The following is a 16,606-nucleotide window of genomic DNA, read 5'->3' as shown; positions in this document are numbered from 1 at the left end:
CTATTCCTTAGTCTTGTGTGTGCATATCTGAGGTGTTTTGGTTGTTTTTTATCTGCTGTTTCTGTTGATTGTTCCTGTTATTTCTTGCTTTGGTCTTAACTGATTGATCTGCTGAATTTCTTTGTGCATCTGCTATTGTGTTCTCATTTGGTTCCATATTTGCATCCCCTTCGTTCCCATTTTTAGCTTCTTCTATCTCCAGCACTTGAAATCTGGAATTGCTTGTATTTCCTTCCTCCATTTTGCTAGTTCTTGCTTCGTTTTTTGGGTCTCCCTCACTTTTTCTTTCTCTCTTTGGTCTTTGTACAATCATCCATGGCCCAAAATTATCACTCGGTTGTTGAAACACTTGTTTACATTTTTCTTTAGCTCTGTTAATATCCCCTTCCTTATTTTCTTCATGCGGCAGATCTTGGTCTATTTTTTTCTCACATTCTTTCCTTGAATTTTCTCCCAATTCCCCTCCCATTTGTTTCCTTTCCACTATATAATTTTTTTGGTCATGGTCAGCTCTTCCACAAGTAAAACATATTTGGTGAAGTCCCTCATATTCCACTTTAAAGCACACTCCATTGATCATATATTTTTCTATAAGGGGTTTTGTTAAATCAACCTCCACACAGAGTCTAGCAAACTTACCTCTATACATCTTTTCAGTGTTTGTATCCACTTTGACTACCCTTCCTATAAGTTCTCCAATTTTTCTAAGTATGCTTCTGTCGTATAGTTCTATCGGGAGGCCTGGGAGTCTCACCCAAGCTGTAATCTTGTCTATCGTGGCTAGGAGAGGGTTGAAATTTGGTTCCCAGCATCGGACAGCAAGATAATGGTCATATTTTCCATGGTCCCTCCAACAGAGCGTAGTCTAGATCTTCCTGTGAGTAAAACTTGACCAAATAAAAATCATGTCCCAAGTCTATTACATCTATGATACCTTTACCACTCCACATGTTTTCTAATCTTCTTTTCATCACAGCATACCCTATTTTCCTTCCCACCAGTTTTACTATTAATGAATTCCACCACGGTTCCATAATTTTCTGATGGTTGTCTCATTTATGCGCAGGTTATACAACCCCTCCTCTATCTTGGTAATAGTGATATCTTGGGATGGAGAAGACTCGCCTTCAGGTGCATCTTTTTGCTCCAGATCTTCTTCGAAATCCACTTCCTCCTCTGAGCTATTCTCCATTTCTGTTTCTTCCAGCATGGGGTTCTCTTCCTCCTCTTCCATCCGATCAGATTGTGGTCCCCTTTTAACTGTTTCAGCAAAGGATCTAACTCCCTTCCATACTTTTGTTTCTCCTCTTGGTTCTTCATCAACCATCCATGGCTCCTCTCTTGGTACCCTAGTCACTGTCTCTGAGAAACCTTCTCCTTCCTTTCTAACTTTCTTTTTGCTCCGATGAAGGAGGTCTAGCTCTTGTTCAGATGCCCTTCTTTCAGTTTGCTCACTAGGAGCTTCCATGGTTCCCTGCAAGTAAAGTTCTTGTGTACGGAAAGAGACGTTAGTTTTTTTTTTTTTTTCATTGTTTTTGGTCATTTACCTAAGTACTATCTGTCTATGCATAAATTCTTTTTTTTTTTGGTAAACATACGGGTCTAAGTCCAATTTCTTTTTTTTTTTTACCTGCATAATGCTCTAAATTCAAATTTAAGCGTTCCAAAAAGAAATTGTTTGAATGGACCTTTGCAAAAATGAATGTCTGCTGGACAGCCTAATAGGAAAGGAAAATAAAATGGAAAGCCCAAGCCCAGATTTACCAAAAAGAAAGCCCATGGATTCTGTGACCTTGTTGTTCGTGCCTGCGTCAGCGGGGAATGAGGGGTTAGGGAGGATTTTTCTTGTTCAGTGTAAAACCCTAACAAAATCTCAATCACCAAAACGATGAAGCGAGTTTGGAGATTCACTTCAGACGCAGTAGCGCAAGCCGAACACTTCTGCTTCCACTCCCATGGCACCCCTAACCCTAAACCTAATATTCCGTCCTTTACTACCACCACTGCTGCATTCACATCGCCTGGCCTCACGCGCCGCCACTGCACCTCCGCTACCCCTCCTCCTCCTCACCCGCTCCAAGATATTACTCCCCTCTTCATCGAGAAACGCAGGCTTCCGTTCGGAGAGGATCTCATCAATAAAGCATCGGTTTTGAAGAACCAACTGGTTCTCGAAGCCTCGGATTCCAATCGGGTAATTGAGATCCTCGATGAGAACTCTGCATCACTGATTGAAAGTCATGTAGGTGGATCTGTGCTGCTCGAGCTCTTGAATCAGTTGGATTCGTGGCCTTCCTTGGCCCTTCAGGTATATTGCAAAGATTCCCAACTTGGATTGTGTTAAGTTCGAATTTGAAATGAGGAAAACAAAAATGCAATCCTATGATTGAATTTTCTGTAATTAATGTTTTTCATAAGCTAAAGCTATTTATTTTATGATTTTTCTTCTTGGAATCTTACCTAAACAGTTTTATAAAGTATGAAGGAGTAATGTTTGTTAAAGGAATCAGAGCACTTGTTTGACCTGGAAGGTAATCCCTTTTTCTTATTAGATTGGGTGGTTCATGATTTAGGTGTTTGATTGGAGGAGGGAGAAGAAGAATTCTGGTGTTGACTCCCCAATGAGTGTATATGAGTATTCTAAGGGCATAAAAGCTGCAGGTAGATGTAAAGATGTTCATCATGCCGTTGAGATCTTTCGAGACGCTGCGAAGAAGGGCATGAGAACGACCAGCACTTACAATGCATTGATGAGTGCTTTTATGTTCAATGGTCTTGCAAAGAATTGTCACGAGTTGTTCTGTGATATGAAGAAGCATGCAGCTTGTCCTCCTTCAATTGCCACATACAATATTCTCATATCACTTTACTCCCGCTTGGTGCTGGTGGATTACATGGAAGAAACATACCAGGCGATAAAAGAGTCGGACCTCCAACTCAGTGAGAATACTTATAATTATTTGATTGCTGGATATATCTCGGCTTCGATGTGGCATGACATGGAGAGAGTTTTTCAAATGATGAAGGGAGGCCCTGTCAAGCCTAACTTGAAAACCCACCTGCTAATGCTTCGAGGCTATGGACAATCAGGTAATCTGGAGAAGATGGAAGAGATGTATTCTCTAGTAAGGGATCATGTAAACAAAAAAGAAATTCCATTGATCAGGGCCATGATATGTGCGTATTGTAAAAGTTCAGATTCGGATAGAGTGAAGAAGGTAGAGGGATTGCTGAAGCTTATTCCACAAGAACATTACAGACCATGGTTGGACGCCTTGTTGATTAAGCTCTATTCCCAGGAGGACTGGTTAGAGGAAATGGAGATTACAATTAATGAGGCTTTTGAGCGCAGAACCCGGATAGCCTCAGCAAGTACTATGAGATGCATTACTGCAACTTATTATCGGTGTAATGCAATAGAAAGGCTAGAAGCTTTTGTGAAACGTGCTGAATGTGCTGGGTGGAGAATCTGTCGGTCCTTGTATCATTGTAAGCTTGTCTTATATGGATCACATAATCGTATTGATGAGATGCGTTATGTCTTTGATGAAATGGAAGGTGTTAAAATTAATTGCACAAAAAAAACATTGTGGATAATGTACAAAGCTTACCTGAACCATGGTCAGAGATCCATGGTTCTGAAAATACTGGGACAAATGTTCAAGCATGGTTATGAAGTCCCCTTGCATGCATTTCCATCATAAATTATATTGTCATTCATATCACCTGTTTCAGTTATTGTAAGCATGTTGGTTCAGCAGATTATTGCAAAATTTGTTCCTTACTCTTGCCCGAAGCTGAACTTGTCTAGAATTCTAACGAAGGAACTTGCAGTTAATTGCATATGTTCTATGTTGAAAATCATTCAAGTTTTATACCAGTGGTTGCACATGGCAGCATGCACTAATATTAGAAAAATAAAATTAGTGCAACAACTGACATCTTCAGCAGCTTGTCATTTAAATAATTTGTAGGTATGCATCTTTTCTTGAGGCTTCTTTTAAGATATTCTTGTTCTGGTGTATTACTTATTTTGCTGTCATGCCATTAATAATGTTAATCGATACATGCTTGGGTTTTGATTATGAACATTTTACCACTCCTCTATTGTTAACAATAATAATTCTGAAATTTTCTGATGGTGGTATTTGTTTGAGTGGTGCCTCTGGAACTGGTTCTGCACAAGGATACTTTGTTTAAGATGCATGATTTGAAGTTATGCTTTGTTATGCAAGTCTGGATAGTGTGACAATATATAGCCTTTATAATATAACATAGCAGGATACTCCTTTTTAATCCAACCATTTAGGTAATATACAAAATGATTGCTTACATTTTCTGCTTTACGACAGTAGTTATTGCAGATGGTGTTGTACATGTGCAGTCTTTGGGAGATGAAGGGTCCCCAACACATTGAGTGCTGCTGTGTTTGCAAAGTTTGAATAGCACTTTCTTGATACTTATACACAGAAGAGAGCAACTCTTGATCTTTATGCTGATTCTATTTACCACTTATGAAACCATGTTGGAAGTTTGGAAGAGCAAGAAGTTGATATGGCAACAACATTTATTTATTTAATACATATTCATGAAATTGGAGCTTGCATTAGCATGCACCAAACAATCAATTCTTTGAATGGCTATCCCCTTCAAAGCCGTTTGTTTCGAAGCTAAAATTTGCAAATTTTTGTCAGCTAAATTTTGTTGTAGATGTCCTGAATTCATTGGCAGATTATGCTTGTAATAAATGGTTAGGGTGAAAAATTTTAATCCAGACGGTTGATATTATTCTTTTGTATAAGAGAGAATTGCATATACTTCTTTTTCACTCCTCGCAGTACTATGTTTCTTAGTCTCCAATCATCTGGCCAGTCATACTTCTTCCTCCTCATTAATCTTTCCTTCTGTTTTTTAATTATGAATAACTATTAAGACAATCATTATATTTTATTAAATATTTATATATTTGAAAAAAATACATTTTACTAATCATATATTTTATCTCTCCGTGATTTTAGTATGTTTTTTGGTCTAATAAACAAGGGGGCCTAGCCCACTCATTGACATGATTTTTATAATCCAAAACTTCATTTATCTAATATTTATATGAACTGGGAAAATGGATCTTTCTGGATGTAAATGGAGGAAGTGATACCCCAAGTACAATAGCTTAGTTTTCTTTTTTGGGGCTTGACCCTGTTGGTTTACCGGAAAAAATATTTACATGAAATTTTAAAAGTTCTAACTAATTAAATTGACAAATAACATGTCATAAAAAAAAAAAAGAAAAGATTGACAAATATCAAATGTCACTTTAGGTTAAAGAGGTTAGAAAAAAGTTAGGTTTCGTGGTTGCTTGTTTTTTCAACTGCGGTTAATGGAAACGATAAAAAAGGACGACTCTCAAAATAGTAAATCTTAACTGGATTTTATTACTAGTATATTTTTAAAAACTTTTTTAGTTTACTGAATACAAAGCAAATATATAAGGATATATATATATGTTAGTTAAATTCATAAAGTATCCATTCGTTACTATTGGATGTTTGCCTTCTTAACTTTATCCAAGCTTATTCACAAATCACAACACCTTTTTCTTATGGTACTTATTCAGATAAAAATATTGAGAATATTTAAATATATATATATATATATATATATATATTATATTTTGTGAATTTTTTTTATATATTTATACTATATACTGTATACTTCTTTGATTCTGTATAAACTAGGGTGGCAAGCGGGAAAGTCCGTCCCGTCCCGCCCCGCTCCACCTAGTGAGGCGGTCCTAAAATTCCATCCCATCCTGCCTAATTATGAATTGGCGGGTTGACGGGCTAAACCCGCCAAATCTCTTTTTTTTTACTATTATCTATTAAATAATATATATAATTTCACAATCATTTTAATAAATTTATAATTTATAAAGATATAACAAATTATAATTTTATATTCACAAACATTAAAGTCTTTGTAATTATAAATATCTAATAAATATAATTATAAACCAAATTTTCATCCAAAACATAATTATAAATTTTGTCTTCAAAGCAAATAAACATAATCCAAAACATAATTATAAATATTATCTCTAAAGCAAAATAAACATAATCCAAAACACTTCATTTTCATCTTTATTCTCTTGTAAGTTGGGTTGAAAAAAGTTGAGTTTTGACAAGAAAAATTGCAAAAATACCTTCTTACAAAAAAAAACACTAAGCCCAACAAAAAAGTCCGTCCCGCCAAAATCTACGGTTTAAATGGTGCGAATTAGACGAACTTTTACTATTTGACAGTTCCAAATTTCCAGTTCGACGCGCTTTTTGGTGGGTTACGCAGACCGGCCAACGGATTTAAATCCGTTTGCCACCCCCTAGTCTCAACCTTCTTTATTTGGGTAAATTTAAGTAGGATTCTATAGATCTTTTGTCTCAACAAGGATTACTATTATGAATTTATTAGAACACGCAAATGATGTAGTGCTCCCAAGTCCCAAAAGACAAAGAGAAAATGTTTCTTCTTTTTCTGGGAATTTCCTTGTTCAACAGCTTTTGGCAATTGGCATGCGTGGTTGGTCTAATTTCCTTTTTCTTTCTTTATGAAAAGCCCTTTTTTAATGGGACAACAATCCCCTGTGTATATGGAATTGGAACTATGTAGTGTGTACCTTTTGGGCATCACCGTCAGATTGAGATACCAATTTTGGAAGCTTGTTTGCTAGATACACTCAATAACATATGTAGGCCCCATTCTCAATTACTAGTACTTGTTAGTTGTTAGATACCTAATTTAAAAAAAAAAAAAATTCGCTTAGATTGCATTTAGAAAGAAGGCTCAAATTGAGAAATTGAGACCATGAAATAAAAATTAAAAGATCTAAACTAAATTAAATTTATGTATTGTATTTGATGTAAAATATGCTGAGTGGGTTATATTTTAATATAATGTTTAGTTTAAGATAAATATAAATATTGAAAGATAAATTAAAAATTTAAAAAATTAAATAAAATTTTTTAAAAAAAAAATATTATTAATATTTTTATTTTTTTTTCTTACAAAATTTCAGTCCAACATATCTCCATTTTTTAGAAGTATTAAAAAAATTGAAACTTTAATTTTAGTGCTAATCACTAAATATAATACTGAAATATAATACTAAATATCAGTTTCTGAAAACAAACGCGGTCTTAAATCACACTAATCCTAGCTAGTTGTCATTAATCTTGTCTTTTGTGGTAGTTGATATTTTATTTTTGTTCTCCTATTTTAAATGTAAAACTTTTGTTCTTCTTTCTTCTTATTAATAGTAGTACTATTAGTTCTTTGTGGGATATTCTGTGTTCTTTAAATTATATATAAAATCAACCATAGTATAGTATAGTATAATAATTAAGAATTGCATCTTTCATTTTTTATTTTTATTTTTTTTAAGGTTGTTAAAGCATCTAAATTTTGAAAAGACAAAGCTCTCTATTCATGGTTCATGGAAGTAGCCATGTTTGGATCTTCCATGACATTCTTTTATAGTCCTTTCCCTGGTCTTTGTCAATAAAATTCCTCAATATCTCTTAGCCACCTTTTGTATTTTCTCACGTTCCATCTGTTGGTATATTTAAAAAATAAAAAATGAAAAATAAAAATATTTATTAGGTTTTGCATTTTGTTGTCTCCTTCTATTATTGTTGTTATTATTTTCTTTTTCTTTTCTTGTTTTCAAAGGCTGTAGTGACTGTGGGATAACATTTCCTTTATACAATTCTGAGGTATGACTTGTCTTTCTATTTTTTTATGAGTAAATGTATTTAGATATGAATATACCAAATCAAAAAAAAGTCTAGAATTTAACTTACATAATGAGTTAAAGGCACTAATTATGAGATGCCACTAGTATAACTTATCCCCTTTTATTATGAGAATAAACCCAACAAGATAATGAAATCATTTTTTGAGAATTAAAATATCATTTTTTTTAAGTCTATTTTATCAAAAGTTAAAGATGAAAAAGGCAATACCTTCTTTTCAGAGGTTTATTATATTTATATGTTTAAAATGTTATTTTAACTAATAAAAAAAAATCTTTATAGTATACAAATGAGGAGTTCATACGTGGCGCTCATACGTTGAGTCTGGGAGTTCATTTGCTTAGGTGTCGTCACTAAAAATTTTTAGAATTATATTTATTAATTATAAATTATTTATTTGCTTAGGTTGTTATTTTCAAATTTTAAATTTGGGTTGTTTTACTTAGGTTCTTATTTTTTAAATTTTAAATTATTTTATTTGTTTGGGTATTTTACTTATATTGTTATTTTTTAAATTTTAAATTATTTTATTTAAGTTATTATTTTTTAAATTTTAGATTGTTGTACTTAGATTGTTATTTTTTAAATTTTAAATTATTTTACTTTTTTAAATTTTAAATTGTTGTACTTATATTGTTATTTTTTAAATTTTAAATTATTTTACTTAGGTTGTTATTTTTTACATTTTAACACTATTTTTTAAAAATTTGTTAATTTTTTTAATATTATTTTTTAAAATTTTGTTGATTTTTTAAAAATTTGCAGCTAATTCTTTTAAAGAGATTTAGAGTTTTAAAAAAATTTACGTTAATTATACTTCGGTTGTTACATACTAAGATTACTATAAAGATTTACGTTAATTTAGAGTTTTTAAATTATTATTTGCTTAGGTTATTATTTTCAAATTTTAAGTTTGGGTTGTTTTACTTAGGTTGTTATTTTTTAAATTTTAAATTAAAGTCAACAAAATTAAAAAAAATAGTTATGAGTCAACTATAAAAGTATGAGTTATGAGAAACGTAAAGCACCACAATTTAAAGGACATCAATCCCCTTTTTTACATATATCCAAAATCTCTCTACTTATTTCAATGGCTGGAATTCACAAAATTGCAGACATTAGTCCTACAATCGACAATTTGTATGTACGTATGCGAGTGATACGGTTATGGACACTACCAAGTTACGAAAATTCTCCATTGTCATACTCAATTGAGATGGTTTGGCTCGATGAAGACGTGAATTTTCTACTAATATTTTTCTATTTTTTTTAAATGTATTTGTTTATTCCCATCGTTCTTTGATTTCTATTCGTTAATTCTATGGAGAAAAAATACACGCCTCAGTTAGCGAGTTTTTGTGTCTCGATTCGTGAATTTGCTGGAGGAAGGAATATCTTACTAAATAAGATACTTTGGTGTTGGACTGAATAAGGGTTACTACACATCATGAGTACGTGGTTAATTTAAACCAGCGTAAGTATACTCTCTATTAAAAATTAGTTTATTTTTTGCTTCTTTGGTCATTAGTAGTATCTAATTTATAAATAATAATTAATAATTAATTATAATTTTAGAATGTGACTACACCGTTAGTTTGCTTCCAATTTCAAAGGCATCCTCAATCATTGAAGGGGAGAAAGTAGAAAGTGCTAAAGTATTTGTTTAAAAAATAAATTTTTTGTTTGTTTGATCTCTCAAAATTAGATCTTAATTTTATTCAAAAAATATTAGTGAGATAAAATCAAAGGTTAGAAAGAAGTCTTTAAATTTTAGATTATTTTATTTGTTTATTTATTTTATTTAGGTTGTTATTTTTTAAATTTTAAATTATTTTATTTAAGTTGTTATTTTTTAAATTTTAGATTGTTGTACTTAAATTGTTATTTTTTAAATTTTAAATTATTTTACTTTTTTAAATTTTAAATTGTTGTACTTATATTGTTATTTTTTAAATTTTAAATTATTTTACTTAGGTTGTTATTTTTACATTTTAACATTATTTTTTAAAAATTTGTTAATTCTTTTTAATATTATTTTTTAAAATTTTGTTGATTTTTTAAAAATTTGCAGCTAATTCTTTTAAAGAGATTTAGAGTTTTAAAAAATTTACGTTAATGATACTTTGGTCGTTACATACTAAAATTACTATAAAAATTTACGTTAATTTAGAGTTTTTAAATTATTATTTTCTTATGTTGTTATTTTCAAATTTTAAGTTTGGGTTGTTTTACTTAGGTTGTTATTTTTTAAATTTTAAATTAAAATCAACAAAATTAAAAAAATTTAGTTATGAGTCAACTATAAAAGTATGAGTTATGAGAGACGTAAAGCACCACAGTTTAAAGGACATCAATCTCTTTCTTTACATATATCCAAAGGAATTCACAAAATTGCAGACATTAGTCCTACAATCGACAATTTGTGTGTACGTATGCGAGTGATACGGTTATGGACACTACCAAATTACGAAAATTCTCCATTGCCATACTCAATTGAGATGGTTTGGCTTAATGAAGACGTGAGTTTTCTACTAATATTTTTTTATTTTATTTTAAATTTATTTATTTATTTTCATCGAATCATTCTTTGATTTCTATTTGTTAATTCTAGGGAGGAAAAATACACGCCTCAGTTAAACGGGCTTTTGTGTCTCGATTCGTAAATTTGCTGGAGGAAGGAATATCTTACTAAATAAGATACTTTGGTGTTGGACTGAATAAGGGTTACTTCAAGACTACACATCATGAGTACATGGTTAATTTAAACCAGCATAAGTGTACTTTCTATTAAAAATTAGTTTATTTTTTGCTTCTTTATTTGGTTATTAGTAGTATCTAATTTATAAATAATAAATAATAATTAATTATAATTTTAGGATGTTGACTACACCGGTGGTTTACTTCCAATTTCAAAGACATCCTCAATCATTGAAGGGGAGAAAGTAGAAGGTGCTAAGGTATTTGTTCAAAAAATAAATTTTTTGTTTGTTTGTTCTCTCAAAATTAGATCTTAATTTTATTCAAAAAATATTAGTGAGATAAAATCAAAGGTTAGAAAGAAGTCTTTAATTTAACGTGGTATTTTGTACAGAATTTGTTACTTGAATTCTCCAATGAAGTTGCGGCCAATGATGAATCCGAATTGTTGGAAAATGCTATTACACCAACTAAGCGACTATCCTCGGAGTCGGAAGATTCGAAGGTAGAAGGAGATACCTCAACGGAAATGGATCCTCTCAATTTTTTTTAACAATTGAGGGAGTAAAGTGGGATCTCTCACCATTAATTTTTTGAGTGGGACCAATAATAAATATGAGAGAGAGAACAATGAAAGGTTAGAGATTACACTTTACACTCTCAATTTTTTTTAACAATTGAGAGAATCCATTCCCTACCTCAACTTGCAAGAAGATCAAGATTGAGAATGAAACTTGAGAATTTGGATGCACATATTTTGGAATCCCTTTTAGAGTCCATCTAATAGAATAATGCCAAGCATACGTTTGTTTTGGTGGAAACATTATCTTTTCTTGAGTTGTTATTTTTCTTTTGGATCTTTTCGATTTTTATGTTTAGAATTTAAAATATTTTTAAATATAAATTGAAGTTATTTGGTTATTACTTGTGGTTTTATTTTTAATTTGATTCTCACCGTTGATATTCTGATAATTTTTAATTTAATATTTAATGTCATAAAGTTATAAATTTCTTCTTTGAATTATTTTTGATACAATTAATTTAGTTATTAATTTTTAATGTGTACTTATTTCTTCTTTATAGTATACAAATGGGGAGCTTATATCCTGACGTGGCGCTCATACGTTGAATTTGGGAGTTCATTTGCTTAGGTGTCGTCACTAGAAATTTTTAGATTTATATTTATCTTTATAGTATATTTATCTTTATATTTATAAATTATAAATTATGATTTACTTAGGTTGTTATTTTCAAATTTTAAATTATTTGTTTGGGTTGTTATACTTAGGTTGTTATTTTTTAAATTTTAAATTATTTTATTTAAGTTGTTATTTTTTAAATCTTAGATTGTTGTACTTAGGTTGTTATTTTTTAAATTTTAAATTATTTTACTTAGGTTGTTATTTTTTAAATTTTAACACTATTTTTCAAAAATTTGTTGATTCTTTTTAGTACTATTTTTTAAATTTTTGTAGATTTTTTTTTTCAAAAATTGCAGCTACATACGTAAATTTAAATATATTTACGTTAATTTAGAATTTTAAAAATTGTTAATATATTTATTTATTTTATCTGCAAATTTAATTTAAATTTAAATTAATGTCAATCAAATTTAAAAAATTTTAATTATGAGTCAACTATAAAAGTATAAGTTATGAGACATATATAGCACCACAATTCAAGGTACATCAAATCCTTTCTTTACGTACATCCAAAATCTAAAATTTCTCTACTTATTCCAATGGTCGGTATTCAAAAAATCGCAGAAATCAATCATACAATCGACAATTTGTGTGTATGTATATGAGTGATACGGTTATGGACACTACCAAGTTACGAAAATTTTTCATTGTCATACTCAATTGAGATGGTTTGACTCGATAAAAACGTAAATTTTCTATTAATATTATTTTATTTTATTTTAAATTTATATTATTTATATTTTAAATTTGTTTGTTTATCCCCATCTAATTATTCTTTGATTTTTGTTTATCAATTTTAGGGAGGAAAAATACACACCTCAGTTAAGAGAGCTCTTGTGTCTGGATTCGTGAATTTGCTAAAGGAAGAAATATCTTACCAAATAAGATATTTTGATGTTGGACTCAATGAGGGTAACTTCAAGACTACACATTATGAATATGTGGTTAATTTAAACCAACATACAGATGTGTTAAGACTTTCAGAATCGTCAAGTATTCCACAATATAGATTTAATTTTGTGAGTTTTGACACTCTCAATGTTCCTAGGTACAATTACACCTATTTAGTTGGTAAGTTTATTGTTTTAAAAAAAATATAATTTATTTATAAATTTATTTATTTTATTGATAATTTTGGCTGTTTTTTTTAACAAATTTATTGACAATAAAGTTTTTTTTATTTTAAATCATTTCAGATGTTGTTGGATATCTTATTGGAATTGAGAGTGAGAAGATTCTTGAAAAGAATAGCAAATCTACCAAATACACTATTATTGAATTAGAGATCGATGATGGGTAATCATATATTTACTTCTATAAATCTAAAAATTTTGATATTCTCATCTTTTTAAATTGTTATTTTAACTTATTTTATTATGAATATTTTTATTAATATTATTAATAGGTAACAAACTTTTTATTTAAAGGCAATGTTTTTTTATTAATAGTATTTAAATATTTTTAAAAAAATGAGTTCGGATTGATTTTGAAAAAAAGTATTTAAATTTTTTTAAAAAAATTTTAATAAAAAGCATTCTTTCTGTAGTTAATTTTTTTGAGTTTAAAATAATTAATAAACTAATTATTTTTTTTTAAATTGTGTTTGACGTTTTAATCTTATTGTTAATTTTTAAATTTTAAATTTTAAAATATATATATATATATATATATATATAATTTGATATTATTTTATTGGGAGCTACTTTTTTAGCTGTAATTATTTTTTGTTTATTTTGTTATAAAAAATATATTTAACATTAAACATTCTATTTGACATAGAAAAATAATGGAGTGTGTATTTTTTGGCAATTATGCATATGAATTAAATATTTTTTTTTGTAGTCTTTAACAAGGAGGCAAAACAAATTTTGAGAAAGAGTTGTGTAGAGATACTTGATCCACTCCTTCTAACTAATATTTATTTCTAAAAATATTAGTGAAGATATTTTTAATTGTAAGTTTTATATTATTTATTATTAATATATTATGTAATACCTTGCAGAAAGGAGATCTATCGAATATTCCTACACTTTTGCTCAACCTAATTGATAAGACCTTTCTTTTTATCGTTGAAGTTCAAATATCTGATAATCCACATTTTTCACCTTCTTATAAAGTTAAGAAGATGACTGATAATATGGACCTCATAAATAAATTCAAAAAGGCTCACCCTATTCAAATTGTGAATATAGTTATAAGCGCACTTTCTATTAAAAATCAGTTTATTTTCTCTTCCTTGATTATTAGTAGTATCTAATTTATAAATAATAATTAATAACTAATTATAATTTTAGGATCTTGACTATCAGTGGTTTGCTTCCAACTTCAAAGGTATCCTAAATCATTGAATGGGAGAAAGTAGAAGATGTTAAGGTATTTGTTCAAAAAATAAATTTTTTGTTTGTTTATTTTCTCAAAGTTAGATCTTTATTTTATTCAAAAAATATTATTGAGATAAAATCAAATGTGAGAAGGAAGTCTTTAATTTAACGTAGTATTTTGTACAGAATTTTTTGCTTGAATTCTCCAATGAAGTTGCGGACAATGATAAATCTGAAGTGTTGGAAAATGCTATTACACCAACCAAGCGACTATCTTCGGAGTCGGAAGATTCAAAGGTGCAAGGATATCCTCAACTTGCAAGAAGATCAAGATTGAGAATGAAACTTGAGAATTTGGATGCACATGTTTTGGAATCCCTTTTAGAGTCTATCTAATAGAATAATGCCAAGCATACGTTTGTTTTGGTGGAAACATTATCTTTTCTTGAGTTGTTATTTTTCTTTTGAATCTTTTCGATTTTTATGTTTAGAATTTAAAATATTTTTAAATATAAATTGAAGTTATTTGGTTATTACTTGTGGTTTTATTTTTAATTTGATTCTCACCGTTGATATTCTGATAATTTCTAATTTAATATTTAATGTCATAAAGTTATAAATTTCTCCTTTGAATTATTATTGATACAATTAAGTTAGTTATTAATTTTTAATGTGTACTTATTTTAAAAATAAATCTAATTATAATTTTTAATCATAGTATTATGTTTAGAATTTTAAATTTAAATTCAAATATACTTATTTTTTTGAATTTTTAAGTAAGCAATTGGGTTTGAGAATATTTTTTAAAGATTTATATAATTTATAAGTTATTATGCTAATTACAAAGGATTATCATAAAGTAAATAGAATTATCAGTCTTATTAAGATGTGAGGTTATTTATACTAATTTAAAAAAAATTAATTTGACATTCTTCTATACTTAATTCTATTTCTAATGTTGTTCCGACAAAATTGACTTAATTTAGTATTTTAAAAAAAATTGACTCAATAAAATGTGCTTTGAAGCAGTTGATCGGACGCTCAGGGATTTTATGTCAGTTATCGATCAACATAAGACACATCAACCATTTGGTGGTATGGTTGTTGTTCTAGGAGGTGATTTCAGGCAGATACTTCCAGTGATTTCGAAAGGAAGTAGACACGATATATTGGCATCCGCTACTAACTCATCCCATATGTGGTCATTTTGTAAGGTTCTGAAACTGCATACGAACATGAGGCTTCTAATGTCTTCTTTGGATCAAAATAAAGGTGAAATGAAGAGATTTGCTAATTGGATATTTGATATTGAAAATGGAAATATTGGCTCTGTTGTTAGTGATGAATCAGAAGTTGAAATTCCAGATGATCTATTGATTACAACTACTGATGACCCTCTCTCTCATTTGGCAGACTTTGCATATCAAAATTTGTTGCAAAACATGTCAGATTACATGTATTTTCAGAGTAGGGCAATTCTTGCACCCACGCTTGAGAGTGTCGAGAAGGTAAACGATTTTGTCTTGACAATTTTTTCAGGGATAGAAAAGGAGTATTTGAGCTCTGACACAACATGTCAAACTGATGAGAATGAAGATGTACAACAAGAGTAGTTCATACCAGAGTTCCTAAATGACATTAAATGTTCGAAACTACCCAATCACAAGTTGACTTTGAAGTCAAGAGTCGCTGTAATGCTATTGCGAAACATAGACCAGACTTCAGGTTTATGCAACGGGACAAGATTAATAGTTAACGAACTTGGCAGCAACGTAATTGGAGTGACGGTAGTGATCGGTAGAAATATTGGAGATAAAGTGTACATTCCAAGAATGAACATGATCCCTTTAGATTCAGGATTGCCATTTAAGTTTCAACGGAGACAATTTTCATTAATAATATGCTTTGCAATGACCATTAACAAAAGTCAGGGTCAATCATTATCACATTTAGGGCTTTATTTGCCAAAATCAGTGTTCACCCATGGACAACTTTATGTTGTTTTGTCAAGAGTTAAGAGTCGCAGCGGCCTCAGGGTTTTAATTATAGACGAAGACGGCAATCCAAAGTTATCAACAACAAATGTCGTGTTCAAAGAGGTTTTTAATAATATTTAGGTAAGAATAATATTATTTTCATTTTAATAGCATGTTATGATTTACACTTTTGTACAAATATTTACTTTAGATATAACTAATTTATCTATAACTCTGTTTTCAGATTTGAAATGAAATGTGTAACAAAGAGCACAACATCATATGCCAATTGCTTTTTTAATGAAGTTAGTAAGATACTAGGTTGTCGATAAATTTTTATTAACTTTTTGATATAAAGTTTAGTATAAAATTGACATGCTATTCTTATAGTTATATATGTTCTTATTTTTTCATGTCTTTCTCCTTATGATTCAAGAATATTATATACTTCAGACACTTCTATTTATATTTTACTTTGAATAAAGATAAAACAGCATATTTAACACGTTCATTATGTAATGACGATGATAGTGTTGTACTAAACTTAAAAAATATATGGTTATAAAATATTTTTTTAATTTAACTTATCAAATTTAAATATAAGT

At 29.5% G+C, this 16,606-nt stretch overlaps 1 protein-coding gene and 1 pseudogene across 5 annotated transcripts; both read left to right on the top strand.

The window, feature by feature from the left end:
- Positions 1 to 1,838: 1,838 nt before the first annotated feature.
- On the top strand, positions 1,839 to 4,865 carry LOC130936346 (pentatricopeptide repeat-containing protein At2g30780-like). 5 transcript variants are annotated; one of them, XR_009068096.1, is made up of 3 exons: positions 1,839 to 2,308; positions 2,574 to 3,974; positions 4,356 to 4,865. XR_009068096.1 is itself a non-coding variant. In XM_057866407.1 (3 exons), exons 1-3 carry the CDS (start codon positions 1,889 to 1,891, stop codon positions 4,415 to 4,417), a joined length of 1,398 nt encoding a protein of 465 aa, XP_057722390.1. In that variant the 5' UTR covers positions 1,839 to 1,888; the 3' UTR covers positions 4,418 to 4,863. The 5 variants fall into 5 exon arrangements, 3 of the variants coding, with proteins under 3 accessions (XP_057722390.1, XP_057722389.1, XP_057722388.1); XR_009068097.1 differs by having other exon boundaries at positions 4,353 to 4,865; XM_057866407.1 differs by having other exon boundaries at positions 2,574 to 3,489; positions 4,356 to 4,863.
- Positions 4,866 to 15,038: 10,173 nt separating this feature from the next.
- Positions 15,039 to 16,142, top strand: LOC130933762 (uncharacterized; annotated as a pseudogene).
- Positions 16,143 to 16,606: the final 464 nt, after the last annotated feature.

This window comes from Arachis stenosperma, chromosome 6 (assembly GCF_014773155.1).
Source record: "Arachis stenosperma cultivar V10309 chromosome 6, arast.V10309.gnm1.PFL2, whole genome shotgun sequence".
NCBI classification, from domain to species: domain Eukaryota; kingdom Viridiplantae; phylum Streptophyta; class Magnoliopsida; order Fabales; family Fabaceae; genus Arachis; species Arachis stenosperma.
Note: the sequence above shows the minus strand (reverse complement) of the source record. Positions and strands in the feature narration are given on the sequence as shown.

Excerpts from the sequence above, each read along its gene's own strand:
- LOC130936346 (XM_057866405.1), top strand. The coding sequence starts at position 1,889 with ATGAAGCGAGTTTGGAGATTCACTTCAGACGCAGTAGCGCAAGCCGAA. Across the intron at positions 2,309-2,573 it reads GGCCTTCCTTGGCCCTTCAG|GTGTTTGATTGGAGGAGGGA; the intron begins GTATATTGCAAA and ends TTCATGATTTAG.